A 24,091-nucleotide genomic window follows, 5' to 3' on the forward strand; every position below is an offset into this window, starting at 1 on the left:
GTAATTAACTTCTGTGCCAGAGGAAAGGAAACCTTGACTAGATGTTTTCATACGTATTTTAATCCAGGATCCCCTCAGATATTTCATTAGTTCCATGTTGTCTTTCTTTTTCTTCAGTGACCTTTGTCTCATCTGACAAAATCAAATTTGTCAGCTTTCACAGACTTCTTCGTGTTCTCCTGAATAAGTCATTAAATATGCATATATATAGATATCCTGCAGTTCAGTCACTTCTGCCAAGTAACTTTATAACCTCACTTGGAAATCCAGACTGTGGAGTGTAAACCTCACATATGGAACCTCTTACTTATGTTTAGAAAAGTAAACTACTACCTGATGGTATAATTTTAACAGGATCTTGTTACTGTTGTATTAGGCCACCCACCATATTGAATACATTTTTAATTATTTAAGTATAACAAAATACAAAGTATTTCCTATGCACTGAGCTTTTATGTTTCCCATTATTTTGTCGAGATATAAGGAGTCCCTCATAGAAAGCAGAATTTAGCTAGATACACTGATCCCTTTGGGCTGTCCGGGATTCATGGTGATCATGGCAATAGATCCATATCCTCTACTGCACAGAAGTCAACAAGCATTCCTTTACGAACTACGGAGTTGAGTTTAACCATTGCACCAAAGTGAGAAGTGTTAACAATTATCAGAATGACACGAAAAGTCCACTTTGTGGGATATTCTAGAATTTCAGCCAGAAAAGGTTGAAATTCTCACTAAATTTTACTACTGGCAGAAATTTGCTAATATCTGCGCTCTACTTTTAACAATCTAGTCTGTCAGCTTCTCCTCAAGCATACACTGTCAGTGAAGCAATACTACCAGATCTCATAAATCTCTTGATATTTTATAGTTTTCTTAAAGTCTCAGATCCTAGTTAAATGACTGCAAGAATGTCAACTTTTGCATACTGATTTTAATACTCCACATAGCCTGAGGCAATACTAAATGAGTGATTTCTGAGACTCAACCAGAAAAAAACAAAAATTAATTGCAATTCATTTTATTATCATGATTCTAACTCAATTCAGAAATTCCATTCATGACTTCTTCATGTTTCTGAATGGTCTGTTAAAGCTAGTAGAGTGATTCACAGGAACAAGAAATGAATGTATTGTTCTTATTCTTCTGTTTATTCAGTTTATTCAGTTTATTTATTATACTGCATGAAAACTCTGCAATGACCTGATCTGAAACTACTTGGCAAAACAAATGGAAAGTTCAGTAACCTAAAAAAAAGAGACATAGTCGGGATTGCTATGGTAGCAATATTTCAAACCTTAAAGCTGTAACTGAGCTATTTTTCATTCTAGCCAAAGCCTGGTCTAAATGTTCCAGCTCAGGTATTTCTGTTTCAACTTCATAGGTCCTTCCTGACTTCTTCATGACTATTTCATGACTCCTAATTAGAGATTAGGTAATTGATATTTCCAACATAAGAAAAAATAGAATCATAAACTAACATTTACTTCCAATACTAAGACACAGAGAGAACCTGCAACTCACATGTGTCTGATAACAGAAGGCTAGTCTTTGCAGCTAGTATTTAAACTAGAGAAATCTGTCAGCTGAGAATACAGGACCAAACACCTTTGAGATATCCCCCCAGAACACCTTTGCATAGGGAAATCAGTCTCTGGCCACTCTCAGACTGGACTTTTCCCTGCTATTAGAGAACTTTTTCTCCAAAATTATTTGAATGGTCATACAAATAACAGGTGGTCATTATACATAGTGGAATTATCTCAATGGAATAAGGGAATTTCATTGTTTTAACAGATATAAGTCATAACCCTTCATTCAGTATACAAGTAACTTCAGCTGCAACATGAGAAAATATCTGCTGCAGAAACTGAGTACTTTAACATGCACAGAAGGTCTGATGAATTCTGCAAAGCAACTCTACATCCTGCCTCTCAGAAGTATGTCCAAAGGATCGTATCTAGCTTTCAAGCATACAAGCATACAAGGAGAGAAGAGTGTTTAGACCTTCAGCCTCCTCTTGTAGATGCAGAGCCCAGCTGCTCAGCTCTTCTCACTCCAGTGTTCCTGGATGCCTCCTGACCACTGACAGTTTTCCCAAAATGCCAGGTGATTATGAAAAGAATTCAGCTGTAATTTTTAATTTTCCATATATATTATTTGAAGACAGGAAAAAGTCTCAAGGAAAAAAAAAAAAAAAAAAAAAGATTAATTACTAATTTTAAGTCTGTCTTGTAATTTAAAATTATTAATAGGCATGACATGGGCAAATAGTACTTTCTATGCTAAAGACTATAGTGTTTTTTAAGCAATACTGCAACTGAAATGTTAAATAGTAATAGCCACTATTGTAAAAGTAATAACAATCCTAACAAGATTGTGTCACTATAGATTTTGAAGAAAATCCGTTATTGTTTAATTTAATTAAAAGTGTTTGATTATTTTTTTTTAATTAAATAAAATCTCAGGCCTATGACTTCAAATTGTTACCATCTTCCTCCCCTCAATTGGCTCCACAAAATTAAAAATATTACATGGAAGACAGTCCATGTTTCCCCTCTAAGTTAAGATTTTTGTGTTGTTACTGAGCATGCCTGTACTGAGATGGTCAAGGAAGTGTCTTTAGGATTCAATATAATCTACTGCCATCTCTTCACAACAATTTCAAAGGGCAACATCAAATTAGCAAAAGATGAAGCACTTGAGCTATGGATCCATGATAAATTCTGAGTGGCTGTATCTGGTTTAATCCTGACTTTTTTTTTTCATTCTTTTGACAAATACTGAACTGTTACATTTTGATGATTCAATATAATAATAAAAAAAATAAATAAACAAAAAATAAAATAAAATAATAAAAAAAAAAATAAATCTTTTTGGCAGGAAACCCAAAACTAAAGAAAATCACATCAAAAGCCAGGAATTTATACTTATAAAATTCCTCAGTAAAAAAAAAAAAAAAAAAAAAAAAAAAAAACAAACACACACAGTGATTTCTTAACACGTTCATTCACAAAGCTGTTGGAAATGGCAATCCCTGGTATATACATGGATTGTATATGAATCAATTAAAATAGGCCAGCTGGGAAACAAGAGCTCACGTGGGAGGCATTACATATTGATACTTGGTGTTAGGTTCTTTACTCATGACTCTTCAGAATTCAAAGTCTAATCTGAAAATGCAATCCCTTCCTTTCTACTGGGAGGGATATTTAAAGCATGGGAAAGAAAGGAGCAAGCCTAGCTCGATTCTTTTACCACCTCAGTAATCCATCTTCCACCCCATACTTCCATACCTTTGAGTACAAGCTTTACTGCCTCAGAGGAAAAATCATAGAATCACAGAATCATTTAGGTTGCAAAAACGTCTGAGATCGTCTGGTCCTTTAACACAGTACTGGTACTTTAACATAGTACTGCCAAGCCAACTGTTAAACCATGTCCCTAAGCTCTACATCTACATGTTTTCTGAAGACTTCCAGGGATGGTGATTCATGGCAGCCTGTTCAATACTTTACAATCCTTTCAGTGAAGAAATTTCTCCTAATATCCAACCTAAATCTTTCCTGGTGCAACTTCAGGCCATATTCTCTCACCTTATCACTTGGTGCTTGGGAGAAGAGCCCAATCCTGACCCTGCTAAGCATGGTTCAGCCGGAGTTGCACCATCATATGCACATTGTGTACTTCAGCATGCTGTGGAGACTCCCACTCTTCCCCGAAATGAGAGCTACAAGTGTAAAGAGCAGGTCCTCAGTAATTTTCACAGGGGAAGTAGTGAGTAGGAAAAGACTAAGTAAATTCAAGTTCAGGGCATTTCACAGCACTTTGCAAAATATGCCATGAGTATGCTTTGGTCTATGAGGACACTTAAGGTCTGATGTGCTTGAATGTATTAAGCTGATGAAATAATTGTTCCATCCAGAATTTGGTTTTAGAGATTATAGAGGAAGACAGACACATCTGTATGGTTGTATGATTTTAAGTCAGAAGCCCTTCTCTCAGCCCCCACAATTACCATAACTGCCTTATACCAAAGTCTACTTGGTGAAAAGATTACAGGAATATTAATAACCATAAAGGGCCCTCAAAAATAATTTTACTTTTAAGAAATTTTCAGCTTTGGTTTTCATTTTCTTTTCCTTTTGTGTGTGTGTGTGTGTGTGTTTGCTGTTACTACTCCTCACTTTGGGACATAAACACGTTTAGCATGAGAGCTCAGAATGCTACATGGTTCTTTGCCTGCAAGGAACCTGACCAGGTGCTGGCAAGAGCAGCCACTACATGGCTTTGCCAACCTCTGCCAAAGCAAATAAATTGCCACTTTAAGTAGGAAATGGATACTGACTTCCAAGTAGGTTTTAATAAGAAGAAAGCACCTATGTGTGTTTCACTCATGCCTTTCAAGAGATATCTTTCCATAGAGATTCTGAAAATGCTTTTCTGTATCAGCTCAACAGTTTAGCTGGGATTAGCATTGCCAATAATGATGATAACTATGAGTTATAAAAAAAAAACATGACTTTCACTAAAGCCTAATCTGATCTTTATTTTATGGCTCAAGCCTAAAACTTTACTCGTAGGAATTGTGTGATTGACCTGAAGTGGAATCATAACCATAAAGACTGTGACAATTTTACAGAAGGATTATTTCTGATTAATCTTAAATGCCATAACTATATAGAAAAATTGCTTTAAAACTTATTTTTAATTTTGAAGGCAAAATATAAAATGTTTATTATTTGCCTTAACATTATTATTTTAAATAATGGCAACATTTATGATGTGCACACCAAATCAAAGTCAGCTTTTCCATTAAGTTGCTATTGACCAGGGAATTTTACCAATTTACAGCATTTTGTGCATGACTGAAAGCTGCCTATTAAAGATGGTAATCATTTCATGTGACTGACAAGGGAAATATTGGGGGATTATTCTGTGCTAGTAAGAAACCTAGTTAATCTCAAAGCCATATCACCTCATGGGTCAAATGTTTTTTGCAGTATATTTTATTTTATATGTGCGATGCTCACTTTAAACACAAGCACAATTTTATATCAGTGATAAAAACAAGACTTCATTTCATCAAGAGATAGCTCACTGAGATGCTGAAGGTGAAATTTCAAATTTTGTGTTTTCACACCTCTTCCTGCAAAGCTCCAACCTTTAAAGAAATCAAGAGAAAAATGCTGCAAAGTTGTAACAAGAGCAGAAATAGGCTTGCAGAATGAGTCACCTTTTGAGGCTTTTCACCCCTTTAGTATAAGTACATTTTTACATGTATCTCAATGGAGGATGTGATCCAACCGCTGTAGAGATGCAATACCTATGTCAAGCGGACTTAAACCTAATCAGACATTTTAATTTGAAATGTCAACAGCTCCACTCCAGTGATCCACTTGCAGTTCAGAATAAACATATTTAGCGCACTAAAACTGCAGAAGACTATTCTTTTTCGAGAAAATATGGCTCAAGCCATGAGCTCCTTTTTGGGATCAGGATTACACAGAGTTAAACAGGGGGTATCTGAAACCTGTGGGAGATCCCTGTAAGACATACTAAAGATGACTCTGGAAGCCATGGGACAGTCTTATGTCAGCCTGGTATGAACTGGCCCCTGCATGAGCTCAGTGCCAGATGGGCAGGAGGATGGCCCAAAGACTGCCCGTTACCTTCTCACCCAGCAGACAGCCATGACTACAGCCCCAATAAATTGCTCCTTAGCAAATCATCAGGAGTGGGAGGAGACCCAGGGCCAGACCTATTCCAGCAAGCATTACTGTGAAATACTATTTATTGCTTAGCAGGGACCACCAGGACTGACAGACCATGGAAAAGAGATCATGCTGACCTTTGGGAGCAGCTCTGAAAGGCAGCGCGTTCCCCTGAACTCTGCTGCATGACTTTTCTGCTCATTTGTACAGGTGGGAATGACAGGTTATTTCAATGAAACTTGGAAGTACAAAATAAATGTAGATTCACTGGTACAAAACCGCAGTATTGACAAAAATAAAAATATGTTCTACAGATGGCCAAGGAATACACAGAAATAAATGTAGCACCAAAACCATACGTATTTGCTATGTATATGCATGTCTCACAGTGTTCTATCATTAATTTGGAAATGGTCTTTAATGGTCTTTAACATAAAAAATCAAAAGATGTCATAAGAGTATTAACCATGTTTATGACTGCACAGATGATCATAAGTACGTTGGGTGAAAAGAAGCAAAATCTTTTTCAGGTAAGGACTTCTCTAATAGAAAAAATCTCTCACAGAAATTCTCATTTTCAGATATCTCCTTTTCAGGTGAAGTTCTTTCATTTCTTCTCTTTCCAAAATTATTTTTCTAGTGTTTTTGTTGTTGTTGCTTCTGCTCCCTGGAAACAGTGTGTTGTGACATCAGGCCTCTGCAGCTGTGCTAATGATTATGTACTGCCATTTATACATTTATTGCAAAAGAACGTTTCTTCTTTATAACTGCCTTTTGGGGAAAAAAAAAAAATCTAAAATGCATATTAAACTTTAAATCATATATTTAAATTATACATTTTCCAAAGAACTGAAAAAAAAACCAAACAAACAAAAAAACACAATTTTTGCAGTAAAATTGTTTATATTTTACAGTCATATAAATGTATTTTGAAATAATGAACTTCTTGTACCCCATTCTTCAGCTGGTATTCTTCTTTAACATATCAAACCATCAAATGCCTTCTGGCTGTGGCCCAGTTAAAAACTAGTATGTAAGAAACACAGGTTGGACATTTTGGTGTGTTATTTACTCAGTGCAGCCTGCCTCAATTTACTGTGACAAACTCTCAACATTATTGATTCTTCTTCACTTTCTACCAGAGTAGTACTTTTCATACTCAGAGGAAGGAAAAAAAATGGTTATGTTAGGAAATTATATTGAGCTTGTGATTTGCTTGTAACTTAAAAAAAAAAAAAAAAAAAAAAGTATAGGTGGAGCCTTTTTATTACCTCACAGTGCAATAGCACACGTGCTGTTCTTTCCATTTTTTTATTTTTATTTTTTAAAATTCCCTTTCTATCTAAAATTATCCCCCAAAAGAAGGACTAAAGACTCATTTCAGCTCTTCTGCTGTGGACTGCTATGTCACCAGTTCTACTGCTACTGAAAAGCTGGTACAATGTCTTCCCAAATTCAGGTTCCTCTTATACAATCCCTAACTACTGAAAATAAAAAATAAAATAAAAGTATATAAATCATAAATGAGAACTATGCTAGTGCATTTGGATGGAGAAAAAAAAAAAAAAAGAAAAAAGAAAAAAGAAAAAAAAAAAAAAAGAAACAAACAAAGAGAAGGCAGAAATACTACCAAAAGAAATTCAAGTTTTTTCCTTTTGTCCTTTAAACAACCTGTTGAAACTCTGGACAAGCAACAATGTTTTGGTAGTTGAGTAAAGTTTTACAGTGAGCTTGTCTCTCTCTGCAAGGCAACAGTGAGGTGGTTTATACAGCAAGCAAGTGACCAGGCTCCGGAGTTTTAGCTGAGCAGAAGCTATGTGTGGAGGCTGTGCTGCTCTCAGGCCAGCTGCAGATGTGACCTTTGGTAGGTAGGAGCAACCTACAGGATTGCACCGTGGGGCACAGGAGCATCTGCCACATTGGCCAGTATAAATAAAGAATAGAGAGTGGCAAGAGCAAGACAAGAATTCCTCTAGTATAAACCCACAATCTTCTATTGGCAAATCAGCATTCTTAAACTCTAATGGAGATCATTTCACACACTGTAACTCCAGCTGATTTCCTAAAATTTCCATTTCTGTTATAACTAGATCACGCAATTATAATTTAACAAGTTTCTCAGATTCACAGGTAATGAAAGTACAGATGGAGCCTTGACATTTTCTGTGGCAAAGATGCACGTAACTTTTTGGATGCTTAAGGCAAAAACAAGTGTAAATAAAATCTTTTTTTTTTTTTTTTTTTTTTTTTTGTCCCATCTTTTCAGAAATTGAGTTAATGACCTTAGACTTGAGAATTTTTCAGTCTGGGAATTATACAAAAAATGCCATGAGACAGTGGATCTCGGGAAAGCTCAGAATCATGCCAAAGATGGCCAAAGAATGCAGATATATTAATATCCTAGCAAATATTTGCATTCTCTATGAAACCCCTTGTTCTTGTTTCTCTAATTCTTGTTCTAAATCAAGGACAGAGTTTCAGGTAATCATTTATTATCTATCCACAAGCCACTCTTTATAAAAAAAGAAAGATGTTAAGGAAATAATTATAGCTTTTAGACTACAAACAATAAAATTCAGAACTGAATTCTCTTCTGACCAGTAAGACTTGTCTTGAATACTGATTGATATTTGAATGGCAAGTCCAGCGTCAAACAATACATTCATTTCCATTTGTTGTAATAAATGTGCATAATGAAAACCATGTGTCTTTGAATACAGACCTAAGTAATTGGAATCCTTTCTACACAGTGTTGATTTAACTAAAATGAAGGAAGGCAAATCTAATGAACAGACTAGACAAGTCTCAAGGTACTATGGCATCTCAGAAAGACAGGAGAAGAGCTGCAAACCAGCTTTTGTGCCCAGCAGCCAGAAAAAGTATGTCTGTACCATTCTATACAGCACATAATCAGCATAGCACTTTTCTTGTTATTTATTTGCATATAATTTGAATCCTGTAACTAAATTCCCTATTTTTGGTAGACCCAACTGTTCTACGCTCTCCTCTGTTCCACTTGGCTCCACTGCTTCACTCTCTAAGATGACTTAAATCTGTTTTAAGAGGGGATATGTGTAGTTTCAGGAGTCTGAAGAAATCAGCAGTGGATGACAGCTTGGCAAACACTTAAAACCAGTAGTGGATGGACAACACAAGAAAATGTCAATTTAGATAATTTTAGATTGCAAAGAGTTGCCATCCCAGCTTTCTTGGACATTCCCACGGTAAAGGTGACAGAAGAAAAAACTGCCCTAAGACATGTGCTAAATTCAACATGCCAGCCTACAAATGTTCTCCTTCATCATTCCAGGCAGTCCCTGGGGACTTAAGACAGCTAGCTGTGTTGACTGTGTCAACCATCCCCGTTTAATCTGCCGACGAATGCTGGTTGACACTCTCAGAATTGAATGGGATGACCCAGGGCAAGTGACCTTGTGTGAAGATCTGTCTTCCTTCTTATGCCACTGACTTCCTGGGTGATGCCAGGTAAGCCACCTATTCCTCTGCTTTCCCTTTTGTCAAAAAAAAAAAAAAAAAAAAAAAAAAAAAAGTCGCTTTAAGAAGGGACAGTTGTCCAGATCTTGGGTTGGGACTGGGAAAATGGTTCCTATTAGGCTCTGGGAACTGGAAATAGAGCCAATACTTTTTGACACAATAAAACACAAGAAAGTGTTTAGCAGGTAGATCAGTGTGAACATCTGTATCAAAAGGGAAAAAAAAAAAAAAAAAAAAAAAAAAAAAAGACATCTTCTCCTGCTGGGTACTTTTATAATGGGAGGAAAGCATCAAGGGATGCCACGCAGACAGAACATAGCTTACCAATACTGCACCAAAAGAAAAAGAAATTGGCTGACAAATGTTGGTCACTTTACCACACTTCTCCAGCACTGGAAAGAAAGAAAAAGAGGGAAGGAAAAAGGGAAAGAAGGCAAGAAGGCAAGAGGGAAAGAGTTCTTAATTAATCTGGATAAAAAGGCCTGTCTAATTCGAAACCCATCCCCCCCAACCCCTAGCGTTACCCTAGGATACACACGTTGAGGCACTTCAAATACCTTGAGCAGCAACGCCAAAGCCGAAGGACTATCTACCAAGAAATAACTTATTAATTAGCTGTAGCCGCTTAAATAACAAGCCGAGCCCACGGGCAGCCACCTCAGCAGCTCCAGGGAATCTAAGACCCCCCAACCGGGACCCAAACCAGCCCTCGGGGCGCCCCTCGGAGGTGCGGGCAGGGCCGGGGACACCCCACCGAGGCGACCCGGGACCCCCTCCCCGCCGCCCCGGCCCCGGCCCTCCTTCGCCCCGCCCGGGGGTCCCGGGACGGGCGGTCCCGCCCCCCGGCGGCAGGTTTATGAGCCCCGTCCCGCCGCCCGCCCGCCTCCGCCGCCTCTACTGCCCCGCCGCCGGGCCATGGTGCCGGCGCCCGGGGGTGCCCTGCTCCTGCTGCTCCTCCTTCTCCTCGCCGCCCTCCTCCTCCTCGCCGCCGCGGGCAGGTGAGCGGGGCCGGGCCGGGAGGGGAGCGGGAGAGGAGAGGAGAGGATCGGCCCCGACCCCCGGCAGCGGGGGCAGAGAGGCTCCGACCTCCGCCGGCAGCCCCCGGCTGGGGGTAGCTAGGAGGACAACGCACGGCAGTAAGGGATGGTCCTCCAGATGTTGGGGGGCTTGTTTGCTTCTTGTCAGGTCTGACGGTGGATGGGGGTAACCAGCAAGTGGCAATGTGCTGTTACAGCACGTCCAGGGCTGCCGAGCCGTCGGCGCTTCAGCAGCTGGAAGCATATGAACCGCAAACCCGCTGCTGTAGAAAACGCGTTTGCTCTCAAAGCCAAGCCCCACTTAAATGCTCGTGTTCTTGAGATAACATCTTCGTGAGATGTTGTGTGTTTGTATTTCTAACACCTTGGGAAGTGTAAAACCGCAAAGCAAAAGTGGCGTCTTCTGTCGTAAGAAGGCATAACCGGGAGTTACCTGAAGCAAAGATGGATGTATTTATTAAAAAGTAATGATGCTGCTTCACAGTTAGTTGGAAAACCCTACAGGAACCCCTGCCTAAGGTTGTTCTACAGCCTGTCATGTCCTGGTTGATATTGAATGATGGTATCTCTGTCTTCTACCAAGACTGTCATTCCCCCTTTCCCCTTGAGAGGAAGGGGGAAGAGGAGCATTTGAAGCATCTTGATGCAAGTCTTGGATGATAAGAGATTTTTAATATAAGAGAGCAAAGAAAGAACAAAGAAATATTGTCTCTGAATAGCTAGGAAGAAGGGACAGGGAAACAGTAGAAACTAAAATCAGTTTAGAAAAAAATGAATTAAATGTGATTATTTTTGTCCCTTACGGCTTTCACATCTGGACCTTTAGCTTTTCTGCTTTGAGCCCTTCCTTCAAGGAGTCAGGTGGTCACAGGAGGACTTAAAGGAACTTCTGCAAACCCAAGCTAAATTGTATTTGGTGTTTTGGAAGGGACTCGCAGTAAAGCAGAACTGTTGAGTGCCTGAAACAGACCAAAGGGATATCTAAGTCATTAAAAGATAATATGTGATGCATGTTGGTTTCGTTTAATACCATTACATGTTTATAACTCAAACAAGCAAACAAAATGCTTGTGCTGTCATCTGACAAAATGTTCATTTCTATTTCTGCACGGCATGCAGTCATAAAAGACTTTTTAGGAATTCTTTACAAACTGCTAAGTTGTAGGAAACCATCTTTTTGTTCTGAATACACCTGTTGGTCAAAATTTGAGGTCTGGTGCTAGCTGTTAGCTAGCAACAATGTCCAGATTTTTTTAGAGGCAAAATTAAAGAAAGGGGTAATATCCTGTCTTTGAAGTTAAGTGGAAGTTGCTAAGAATGCAACAGAATTTTTTTCCTCTCAGCAGCAGGCAGCTATTGTGTGTGCAGGAGCTGACCAAAAGTATCCTGTAGAGATCTTATGGAAATAGTGCACTAAATCTATTCAGCAGCTGTCTTGAAGGAAAAAAAAAAAAAAAAAAAAGTTCATAAACGTTCCTCTACACAGAAAATATTAGTAAAAGACAGAAAATTAATAGGACCTGAAGACAAACAACTTTATTTTAACTCAAACCATAAATGACTTTTGTTACCTAACTGCCTTGTTAAAACAGCCTTTTGAAGGCATGCTCACTTTTCCTCTGCAGCTGTAAATGTCATATAGTGCTGGTCAGACAGGGAATAGATCACTCACGTTCACTACTCAGGAGAACGTGACAGGTCCCTTTTTTCATTGTTGGGATTTTTACTTCTGTTTACTTTAGTCATTACTGGTATAATGGCTGCTAATGAGGATTACAGTGCAGCACAGCCATCTGCCCAGTTACCACATATGAAAATTTTGGTTGCCCATTGGTAATGCAGACAGTAGCTTGTATTGGTCCATGGTCGGAAATTAATTTTGAGAAGCTGATGCAAGGTAAAGCTTTTTTCTTACTTTATAGAATGAAACAACAAAAATACTGTGGGGTGGCAGAGGGAGTCCGTTGAATAAATAAGTTCCAGCATCCAGGTGTGCTTTATTCCCTCTTTCACCAGTTATTGCACTTGTAATATTTTCCTTTGCAGGTGTGTGTTTAAGCAATTGCGGGTATCAGTCCTACCATATCAATCAACCTAGATTAACTGGAAGATGTCTCTAGCCACTTGATCAGTAGAGCAAGCAAACTTTTTAAATGTGTTTTGTTATAAATACTTAAGTTTTCTCTTTTTATATCAAATTAAGTAAACCACTACAAGAGGTCAAAGATAACATACAGTAATTTAAGGTCTGCCCTCACATCACACACCCATTTTTTTTTTTTTGTCTGCTGCTCATGTCACTGTAAGTATGGAGTTATATATCTGCCTTGGCCTGGCCAGCATCTGATTGCTTTGCTGTGCATTAATCTAACTTATTTTTGAGATAAAATTCAAGCTTTTCATATTACTTCGTAGAGGAACAATTTGTTTCAGTAGCAGATGAATAAAAATATGGGACATGACTTCATTCAGACCTGCTTGTATCGTTACAGGCAGCATCACAGCTTTCTAAGTTTGTGAAAGGCTCCATATCTTCTGAAAATTAGATAAGAATTGTCCTCCTAATTCTTCAGTACTCTTCAAGACTCTCAAGCTTGTGCATGGCTGTGTTCTTAATCTTATGCCAAACTCAAAGCCACAAGGGAAAGTAGCACAAGAACAAATTGATTTTATAGTAGTTTCTCTCTTAACAAGCTTTTCTCTCTCTGATTTTGAGCTGTCAAACATGTAGATGTTTGTTGGATGGATGTTGAGAGCTGTACATAATATATCATGATACAGCAGCAGTAAAACTTTCCTATTGCGACTGGAATTTTGACTGAAATATCCAAAGGTCCCACCTTTTATTTTTTTAATACCTGTGCTTGTGGCTCACAAGGATCTTGTGATAGCTAGCATGGCTAGCTCTTTCTTTGTCATCCTAACTAATGAGGCCCTGGCTTATTGTAGAAATTTTTATAATTCATCTTCAATGTACTTTGTTAAATGCCATCCTACTAGTGTCAGCAATGTCATAGCCACATAAATCAGTTACTTCTCTGCTGCTTCAGCACTCTGTAAGCCACTTGCTGCCTATTGCACCAGCTTCTGAGTCTGAGGACAGAGACCTTCACTAGAAATGAAGACTGGTCTTGCAGATGACATGCGCAGTTCTTCTTCATTCACAAATTGAAGCTACAAGTTATTTGAGGCCAGGCATTTTTCTCATGCTGAGTGGATAGTGCCAAGCACAGCAATCTCATTTAGGCTTCTAGGTACTATAGGTAAACTCCTACACAAATACCATTTAGGGAGGGATCAGACACCTCTAGTTTGCATTTCTTCTCCCAGTAATGTCCAGCAAACTCATATTGACATTCTCCTTGAAAGCATCTGCTTGCCCTGACAGGGTCTACCCTATTTCTTTCATTTGTACAAAATGCTGAAGCCCTGACAGCAATGGAAGGACTAATCTAACAAAACTGGTTTCGCTCACAGAATTTGGTATCTGGGTGGGCTCTCAGTGATCCAGTTTACCTTTCCCACTGCCAAAGGTAGGCTTTAGCCTGGTGCTTGTTTTGGAAGTCAGAACAAGAGAAAAACCTTGTCCGTGGCAGTGTCTGTAAAGTTCAGCTATGCTCATTTTGTTCTCAGTATTATGGAAGATCTTCCAGTTTTTAGAGAAGTTTGTACCAAAACCCTGTGGGTATTATATAAATTGTAAAGACGCTTTCATGTACTTGATTCTGAACTGAATTATTAAATGAAAAATTACTAAATTAGCTTGTCTTCCTGTGGAAATGAGCATCTCTTGGAAAGTAATAAGATTCTATTTCCTCTGAGCTTTAGGCATTTTAACCTTCCAGGGGAGTCATAGCACTATCCAGTTGAATTCAGGGGTCTTTTTGGGGATGCAAGCAGAACACACACTAAAGGCAACTCTGAAGTAACATCTTGTACCTTTGTATATATTTACTTTTTTAATAGTATGCATTAGTGATGTTTGCAGTAACGCTTCCGGTGAGAGTGCAACCCTTACAGATAAGCACAGGAGGATATAGACAACTGAAGTAATAGCAAGCGGAGCAGGAAGATAATTAGGGTCACAGCACCCTGTGCTGCATAGACTAAGCTTGAAATTCATGGACAGTTGTAGATTTCCATCAGATGTATGACTTTGACAGCTAACATTTCAGGGCTGCCAACACTTGCAGCTGTTATCCACGCAGTAACTTTGAACCACCTGGCTGTACTGGCAGATTAAATTAACATTTGTACGATCAGGGAGTCCTGTGCAACCTGAATGCCTGGGAGTATCTGCACTTATCTAATCAATGTGCACTTACACAGTGGCTGAAAGCCCGCAAGGCACTGGATCTGTGGGGATGACTGATGTTTAGAAAGGTGCTTTTCTGCTGAATAATTTGTCATCCAGAGCAACAGAGCTGAGCAGGTATGGCAGCATATATCCAGTCCTGATTTTTCCTCTGATGCAAGCTGCAGTATTCCCACTGACTTCACTGAGATTAAAAAGACTCATTCTAGCAGAGGACCTGTTTTTTTTTCTTTGCCATGTTTCTCATTAGAAAGGATTTATGTTATTTAAGTTGCAGGGTTGTTTTATTGCAGGTGAGATGCTCCTATCACCCCTTTCTCCAACCAATGCAACTTTGTATTCCTGCCAAGGGACTGTTGAATGCTTTGAGGTCATTGAGATGAAAATGCCTGACAGTGGATAAAACATGAGGAAAATGCACAAAGAAATATAGGGAGAAATGGATTGAAGTGTATCTGCCTGCTGGAGCTAGTGTTTATCCTTTCTTATGCAGCTCAAGAGTTCATGGGCAGCTGGTGACTGTGAGCCAGCCTGGGGTGTGTCGCTATGGTTCTCGGACGGATTGCTGTTATGGCTGGAAAAAAAACAATAAGGGCCACTGTGAAGGTAATGCTAACAGCTTGTGCTTGTTTCCTCTCCATAGCTGTGTACTTGGTGCTAATAAAAGGACTTGATGTGAATCTGCCAGAAGTTACAGAAGGAAAGCTCGTGAGGGAGTGAAGTCTCTTATCACTTGGGTGGGAGAATGAAAAAAAAAAACATGCTGGAGAGAACATCTCCTTTAAAAAGCAGAGCTTTAGGTAAATAACAGCAAACATAAAATACAGATTTAAAAACTCTTAGGTCCAGAAGTGGCCATCTGTGCTAACCTCCTGCATACCCTGGCTGAGATTGGAACTTGCCAGTGCCTGTGCTGTTACAGCTGTCAAATAAATGCCAAAAATGCAGCATCTTCTGGTGCTACATATGGACCCATGAAATCAATTGGTATCCTTTGTCTTCAAAACTACACAGCCTGTGAGAACCAGGAAACTTTAACTTTCTAAAAATACAAACAAAACCCAAGCAATAAATGCACCTGGCTTGAGCTCAGGTAGCTGGTCAGCATTCTGGTCTGTGGATTGTTGGCTTCATAAAAAAATAAATGACTCCTGAGAAATTTCTAATTTGTTACAGGTCTACAGATCCCAAGGAGAAGGTGATATGGAATTGTCCTCTAGCTCTACTTGGGCAAAGCACAACAAAATCCTAAAATATGTATTTTAGGAATCTTTCTCAGATGTTGCACCCGTTGCCCTGGAGTTTGGCATTGTATATCTAGTGAATTTGAATAGAGGTTTGGAGTTATTCACTGCTGACTGATGCCTTAAACAGAAAGGTGCCAAAATGTCTCTGCTCTGTATATGTAGCATACCAGTTTACAAAAAGAAAGAAGTGAACAATACACTTACTAATATTTCTGCATTGTTTAACAGTACATTCATTTTGGTGCAAAAGAATAGGTAGAGGGACAACCGGCAAATGTAACTTTGAGCTAGTGGAATTAAGTTGGTCTCTTCTAAAGCAAAAGGTTACCCTCTTACTAGAAACCAGTTTTCATAGGTTTTTAAGGTGGTTCTTTGGCAGATTTCACTAAAACAACAGCAATGTACAACTGCATTGAAAATCTAGATGTAGTGCTGTACTCTGTTTCAGTGTTAATACTCATTATGCCACTTCACTTTCAGGGAAAGGGACAATGTTGAACTACGGCTAATCTGCAGAGCCAGTGGTTTAGTGCTTCTGAATGAATCTTTTAAATGTAGGAGAATATGCTTGAATTCAGCAGGATGAATTTTGATTATGAATTTTAATATAGTAACTATGATTTTCCTATTTCCTGTAGTTTAGAAAGCAGATTAATTACACGAGGTAGTTTGGATGCCCATACTGGTGCATACTCTTTTGCTGTTCTTCTAGAGCTAGTACTACTTTAAATGCATGTTCAGTTTGATTTTTCCAGATAACACTCATTTTGATCATCACATTGACTTTAGGAAGTATTAAAGATCAAGGATTAATCTTTAATTATAATTAATTATAATGCTAGCATTATAAGAGCTAGCATTTAATTTCTGACTAATGATGAGAATTAGAAAACTTCTACTCTTTAATGCATCCAGGTTAAGCCCAGCCCTTTCAAGTCATTGTAAATCTGATGCAATTGTAAATATGGGGATGTGTGGTAAGGACAATTGTCTGATTTGACAGATGTACTCTGGGTATTCCACCATGAAATGGACATGTTCTCAGCTGTAAGAGAGGAGATCCAAGAGCAGAAAACCACTTTAGGGTCTTCTGTGGCTGCAGTAGAGTGCTGTTGCCTCTTCCCTGCTCCAAGTATAGAAAATCAAGCTGCTGGCTAGCTGCTTCTCACATATGGCTTCCTGAAAATAGGAAAAAAGCAGAGTACAAAACTAAATGTAAGTTGTAACCATGGCAGAAAGGAGCATTTGGGAGGGTGCTAGAAGGAGCCCCTTCTTTTCCAGGTCTTTATAAACTAGGAAAAGCACGTGTTCATGTAATGCATGCTATCAAACCTTTTCTCCAGCAGAAATAATGCACTGATCAGTAGCTACCATGCTCAAACTAGAGGTAGAGGTATGGAAGATGTTGAACTTCTGCAATAAATAAACAGGGAAATAGTTCTCAAATAGAATATTCTAACTTTTTTTTTTCCTCTCTCTTCTTTCTCTGCCTGATTCCCCCAGCTATCTGTGGACATGGCTGCAAGTATGGCGAGTGCATGGGACCAAACAAATGCAAATGTTTTCCTGGATTTACAGGGAAAACCTGTAATCAAGGTTTGTGCTCATGGGAATATAACTCTAGAAACCAGACTGCTGATGTTCTGTCTTCTTGTCATGTATTAAGAACTGTGTCATTTTCCAAAATAGTAGAACAAGATCTTTTCTTATTTACATAGCAGAGCTTAGTGTTTAAGGCTCTTGCCAGGGATACTGGAGATGCAAACTGTAAGCCTCCTTCAGCAAACAGGAGTTTGATCCTATATCATGTATCTCCTGCAGACGGGTGACAAGGGCAAACTGTCTCGTTTATAGTCAGAGGATTAAGGCATAGAGAGATTATATAGGAAAGGAAGAGCCAGAAGTCAAATCTGGAACCCATGTTATTTTTTTTAACTAAAAACCCATGCTATTTACTTAACTAACCTCCTCAGAAAGACAGGCAATTACATGCTCGATGTGTTATTTCTCAAGCTGCCCGGGCCAATGCCATCTGTTTGCATATGCAGACTTTTTTTTTTTTTTTTTTTTGAGAACACAGAATTCTTTACAATTACATACTTAGAAACTTTGAATGCACCACTTTACCTGCATAAGTTTGCAGTTAGACATTGAAATATTTCCACCAACACCCTGGTGACGCCTCAGCTTTTGTTGTTGTTCCAGTATATGATCTTTGTATGATTTTTGATGAAAGGAGCAGATCGCTGCATGGAGAGGCCTTTCTACTGCACAGCAGATGAGTGAAGCGTGGAATGAGAGCCACATGAATGGATGGGTCTATTGATGCTACCTTCCTAAGCACCTGCAGTCTTTGCTTAAAAATGTTACATTGACATTGAAAAATAAGAGAATTCTTAGTGAGTCAGAACAACCCTCTTACTACACAATATCTTTCAAGCAATATGGTATAAAGCTATAATGTTAAGTATTTGGAAAGCTCCATCTTTTGCACTATTTATACTGGGAAAGAAGTCAGCCCCTTGATATTCCTAGAGAACAAACAGCAGCCTTGGTTGTGTATAATAAATCCATGGTTACCAGTACAGCCTCAGCCTCTAAACCCACAAGATTAACCTCCAACATGGTTTAGCAACTTTACCAAAAGACAACAGAGAAGCCCCCCGCTTGTTTTTTGTGCAGTCACTCCAGCTGGATTTGGTATGCCCTCCGTAGGCAAGCAGATCAGTTCTGTGCACTTGCAGTAGATTCAAAGTCTAAGGCTTCATGGAAGCTCTGTATACACCTGCATGTACAAATTGCCCTGTAGCTCCCTGGGCTGTTCTATCTACTTCGGGTCCAGAGAAGGGCAATGAAGCTGGTGAGGGGCCTGGAGAACAAGTCCTATGAGGAGCGGCTGAGGGAGCTGGGCTTGTTCAGCCTGGAGAAGAGGAGGCTCAGGGGCGACCTTATCGCTCTCTACAGGTACCTTAAAGGAGGCTGTAGTGAGGTGGGGGTTGGCCTGTTCTCCCACGTGCCTGGTGACAGGATGAGGGGGAATGGGCTAAAGTTGCGCCAGGGGAGTTTTAGGTTAGATGTTAGGAAGAACTTCTTTACTGAAAGGGTTGTTAGGCATTGGAACAGGCTGCCCAGGGAGGTGGTGGAGTCACCATCCCTGGAAGTCTTTAAAAGACGTTTAGACGTAGAGCTTAGGGATATGGTTTAGTGGGGATTGTTGGTGTTAGGTCAGAGGTTGGACTCGATGATCTTGAGGTCTCTTCCAACCTAGAAATTCTGTGTGATTCTGTGATCTTATGAAGTATGGCCAAGAAATTTTTAGCAAGGTTTCTTTAGCAAGGCACAAGCAAGAAATGCCCAGGAGCTATTTCAGTAGTATTGCCATATAGGTGTTCATGTTCCAGTAGCTCAGAGCCTCTTTAATTTACAGGCAGATACAGCCTTGGTCTGACCTTACAACAGAATGCCAGGCTGAGCAAGCTCAACATGAGCTAACTAAAATAACAGCGATAAGGGGACTCTATTAGTCTGCCACTGAGTCTGAGCTAAACTAGCGTTATCTCCATAGGTTCTCTTTTAGAGCTGTGTATGTTATCTCTGCATTACTGTGCATTGTGCAATATAGGTGTAGCTAAGCACTTTTCAGAATGTATGGTCTAAGTGGAATGACTTCTTTTTTCACCTCTAGTTTCTTTGTTACGAGAATCTTGGTTTTTCAGTGGAGGCTCAGTAGCAGAGAAAGCCCAATGTGATTTGCAAGTTGATATGTCGTCATTTTTCAAACAGACTCTATATTTAAATAGCAGAGTGCAACCCTCTTTTTCTTCCCTGAACTGAGCTGTAACAAATACTTCCACACACATCTATAACTAGCACAAAGTTTATGCTTTGAATGGTCTGGAGTTTTTTTTTTGTTTGTTTGTTTGTTTGTTTTTTTTTTTTTTTTCTGGTCTGCAGGGTGCATAGCTATGAGAACAGCTGCTTCTCCCATTAAAACTGGAGTTCTGCAAGCTAAGTGCTAGGAGAGTTGTCTTCACTGAAATTATATTATTGGCCATGTGCTGTTAAGCACCTGTTGAGTGGGCCACATGTGCTGGTGTATTCTGTTAATGAGTTCTGTTTGCTAATCAGGTGTCAAAATATAAGAGGTAGAGGTGTCAGTCAGAAGTCACAAACACAGATGCTGTTCCCTTGTTACAGAACCAATACCATTGACAATAGTGATACCTATACCACATAAATTGAGCTTTTTAGGATTCTGGTTTTCTACCAAGGAAATAAAGCTATTGAGAATTTGAAATCAACTTAGTGTCTTGCAAAGCCTTTTAAATCCTGGACTGCAAAAAGGAGTTAGGATGCTTTTGTTCTCTGGATTTTGAGAATTTGAGGGTTTTGTACTTTTATTCTTAATGTCACGTGACTCTTTTTATATTTTGTGTTTCATCTTGGCTATGTCCCTGCCCTGATAACCTTGGTGCCAATGTGTAGCTTAGGGGAAAAAAAAATATATATATATATATATATTTTGTTTGTTTGTTTCACTTTAGACTAGGAACAGCAAATCAGCTGCAGATAAAGTTTTACTCTTTCTAGTACAGAGGTCAGCTGGAGGGCTGAAATATCCAGCTAGAATCAGAGAAATCCAGAAAAATACAGCAACTACAATTCTCTTTCCACCCCTCCACTCCTTCCTAACAAGCTGCCAGATGGGGTCAGAGTTTGCATTACTTTTTCAGGTGTAGAAATCTCTGTGTTAGTTTTCCTAGCACTCTTTCAGCCAGATGGTCTGCTAAATTCTCATCTTGCAAGGGGTTGGCTTGTTTTCAATCCAGGTTGTTATACTGTGGGGAATTAAAGGCATTAAGCAATATTATCAGCCTATATGTATGGATATATGTATATAAACCCAGCAGTATTCTAATTCCAATGAATTCTGCAGATCTGAATGAATGTGGACTGAAACCACGTCCCTGTGAACACAGATGCATGAATACACATGGCAGCTACAAGTGCTATTGTCTCAACGGGTACATGCTCATGCCAGATGGCACATGTGCAAGTAAGTAATAGAGCTGATAGGATAGGCACACCAAAATAACCTAATTGCATTTGATCCCAGCAAAATTTCCTCTTGTGATGAATGGATTTAGCTTGTTCAGGATAAGATTCTTGCCTCAGCTCTTTGGTGCTCTCAGCAGCTGACAGAGGCTTTCTGTTTGGCAGTATATGGACAAAGTGAACTAGGTAATAACTATTTTTGGTGCTCAAATAATTTTTGTCCTGCTAGAAGTAAAAATCTCTAGTGTTACTTCAAATGAAGGACAGTTTGTATAAGCTTGGTGCATAGCTGTGCTGGTTCATTTGTCAAATAAGGATGAATGAATCAATCCAAGCAAAGCACCAATACAGACTACGCTTCACTGTGCTGAACTTCACAACACTATCCTTGCTTTACCTTTCTGTGCTCCCTGACTAACTTATATTCTCTCAGTGCTAATATGCTTCCTACAATTGTTGCTGGCTTCTTGCAAACATTTGTCCACTGTGCTAAGGGTTATCTGAACTGTGTTTCTACCTATTTTCTCTGTCTTTAAACCAGCATGTAAAGGAAAGCATTCTGCTTTCTTAGTCAACCTGATTTTCAGATGTGAGGAAGCTTCTTATTTTTCAATGATACTGTTTTGTTTCTAGAAAACACTTTCTTTTCCCCCTTATCTGTTTGAAATAGTACAGTGAATTCAGCTTTACATTTCACAAAACCCTAGGTAAAATGGGGACAGCCCTTTCTGGAGTTTACTGGGCTGAAGCAGATGCATCTGTGGTACAAGGAAACTAGTTGGTCCACTGCTGAGACCAATCTGCTTGAGAGGTCTGATTCTGTGTGATTCTGTGAATGTAGCTATATCAGGTGCAGCCCAGCCATTCCCATGGTTATAAGAGACAACCATAAACTCTGAACGAATTTATTTATCTTCAAACTCTGGAGACAGCCATTCACCAGACAGGGTGTCCATCTGGTGAGTTTGATGTCAGTCTTGAGGTAATTGGAAAAATACCCAGCTTTGGCAAACATTCAGAGGACTGCAGTGTCAGCAGCTCAGGGGCAGGCAGAAAAGCCAGATCTCCTAGTTTGTCTCCCTGTTATGGCAGGAAGACTGAAATTGCTGTGAAAGTTGCCTGGGGTCAGAGCTTTTGAAGGCTTCCCCTTCCCTGCAGCACATGGTGGATCTCAACAGCAGACAACAGCTGTGGGGTCTTTGAGATCTCTGAGAAATGGATACATCCAAGATAATTTGTGTATCTGCTGACATAATGAACTGAGCTGGTTTCAGTCAGGCTGCTGTCTTATGGACAGCTGAAGTTGGCAGAAGCCAGAGGTACTGTCAAAAGAAAGTACTTTTGAGCCCAGTTCCCTTTGAGCCCAGTGGGAGCTTGTTCCTACTTTGTCTCATCCATCTGTCATTCTCCCTCCTCTGAGCAGGAGTTACACTATTGAACCAAGTCAGAAAACTAGATCCAGACTGTAACAAGCCTTTTTTTTGTTGGATTAGTTTTAATCCAGTCTTAGTTCAGGATAGGTTTCCTGATTTAGAAAACTTTGCATTTGTACTAAATTTGTACAAAAATCAGAGTTGTGCTTTTGAATCAAATTCTCCATGATGCAAATCTCCTTAACAAGATGAAGTCCACCTTGTCTGAGCAGTCAGACTTTTCCAGAACCATGCCGAAACACCGTGGCACTAGAAGTAGAAAGTTATTAGAAGAATGTGGTTTTGAGCCACAGAGAACCATTGCTTCAGGTAGATAGTAGGTTAGTACCTAAGACAGTCACAAATTCTGCAGGAATTACTGTACTAAATCTGATTAGCAGCTCATCTAAACTGTTCATATTCTAACTATAGCCAGCAATGGAAATTTCAAAAATAACAGAAAGCAGACAATTACCAATTAGAGAAGAATAATGTTTAGTAAGTTTCTTTATTGCCACTTAGGAGGTGGATAATGTGACAAAAGTATTATGATCTACAGTCCGTGTTTTTTAATCTTACCCACTGCTACTGCGTGCGTCCTCATTTGTGTAAAAAAAAAAAAAAAAAAAAAAAAAGTAAAATGCTTTTGCAAATACAGTGAATTTTTGGTCTTAAATATTTATTGCTTATCCACAGGGTCTAAGCAAACCAGTCTTTTTAGGCTGGTGGTAATTAAATAAACCTGTGGTAATTTTACCACGGGTTTAACATTAATTTTAATAGCAACAGAAATAACATGCATTATTATATATTAAAATAATGTGGCTGTAGATATATGCACACTCACACACATTATTGTCTTCTCTATACACTTAATTAAACACCATTTTGAAATTGCTGGTACTTCTATCAATGAATGTGTTGCATTTTAAAATAAAATCCATATATTTTTCTACTTGGGTGGTGAGCTAGCACTCAAGGTCTTGCAGTTTTGTGATATAGTTATAGATGGATAACCAGAGCGACACAGTGGAATATACTTCCTTTGCACACATCTCTAACTCCTCCAGAAAACACTTCCAAATGCTATTTTTCTCCCTGGCATCATAACATTAATGCTTGCAGAATATCCTCAGGATTTCAGGTGCATCTCCCTACGTACTTAATACATTTGGCCTGCTTTTCAAGCCTCTCATAATACTCTCTCAGACAAGATCTAGACCCATACTCTTCTATTTACAGGATTACCAAAATCATCTCCAATAATTTATGCTCATAGTCAATCTACTGTGTACTGACTACTATGTGCTTCTTTAGATTCAAGTATCTGTTCAAGATAAAAATAAAGGATTAAAGTAAAATGCAGTGTCAAACTTCATCAGGCTAAATAATTTTAAAATCAGAATGTCTACTAAGGGCATGGTCAGTGGTAAGCAATAAAAATATTTCTTTACTGAATTGCAGTTTTCTGTATGGTAAAACTGTAATGATGAAAAATGTAAAAAGCCTTTTTTTCTACTTTGACCAGTTCTCTCTGAATCTAAAAGATAATAGTCACAGAACTGGTAGCAGAGAAAGAAAAAAGAAAAAAAAAAAAAAAAAAAGAGTCATAAGGGCAGATAAGGAAAGAACAAAGTGAAGGGGAGGGAGAATTTAAGATCTATCTCAAGAGCTGTTGAATTGTGTTATTAATGTTTTAATGTATAAATAGCTTGATTGATGATTAATGGAATTTTGTTGTTCTCATTAATTTTCTGCATTCATCCAGATCTAACTTAATAATAAAATGTGTGTTCCCAGCCTAGATTTTACATTA

General features: G+C 38.9%; 1 protein-coding gene across 1 annotated transcript in view; it reads left to right on the forward strand.

Annotated features, from left to right (window-relative positions):
* Positions 1–10,124: 10,124 nt before the first annotated feature.
* The window catches only part of EGFL6 (EGF like domain multiple 6), a gene marked incomplete at its 5' end in the record, with an annotated part of 45,449 nt that continues 31,482 nt past the window's right edge, over positions 10,125–24,091 (forward strand). Inside the window, 4 exons of the mRNA XM_084293230.1 lie at positions 10,125–10,207; positions 15,055–15,167; positions 17,312–17,404; positions 20,745–20,864. Of these exons, the coding sequence (XP_084149356.1) occupies positions 10,125–10,207; positions 15,055–15,167; positions 17,312–17,404; positions 20,745–20,864 (409 nt within the window). The remainder of the gene's footprint in view (positions 10,208–15,054; positions 15,168–17,311; positions 17,405–20,744; positions 20,865–24,091) is intronic.

Source organism: Netta rufina (assembly GCF_964035555.1).
Source record: "Netta rufina genome assembly, chromosome: 1".
Lineage (NCBI taxonomy): Eukaryota > Metazoa > Chordata > Aves > Anseriformes > Anatidae > Netta > Netta rufina.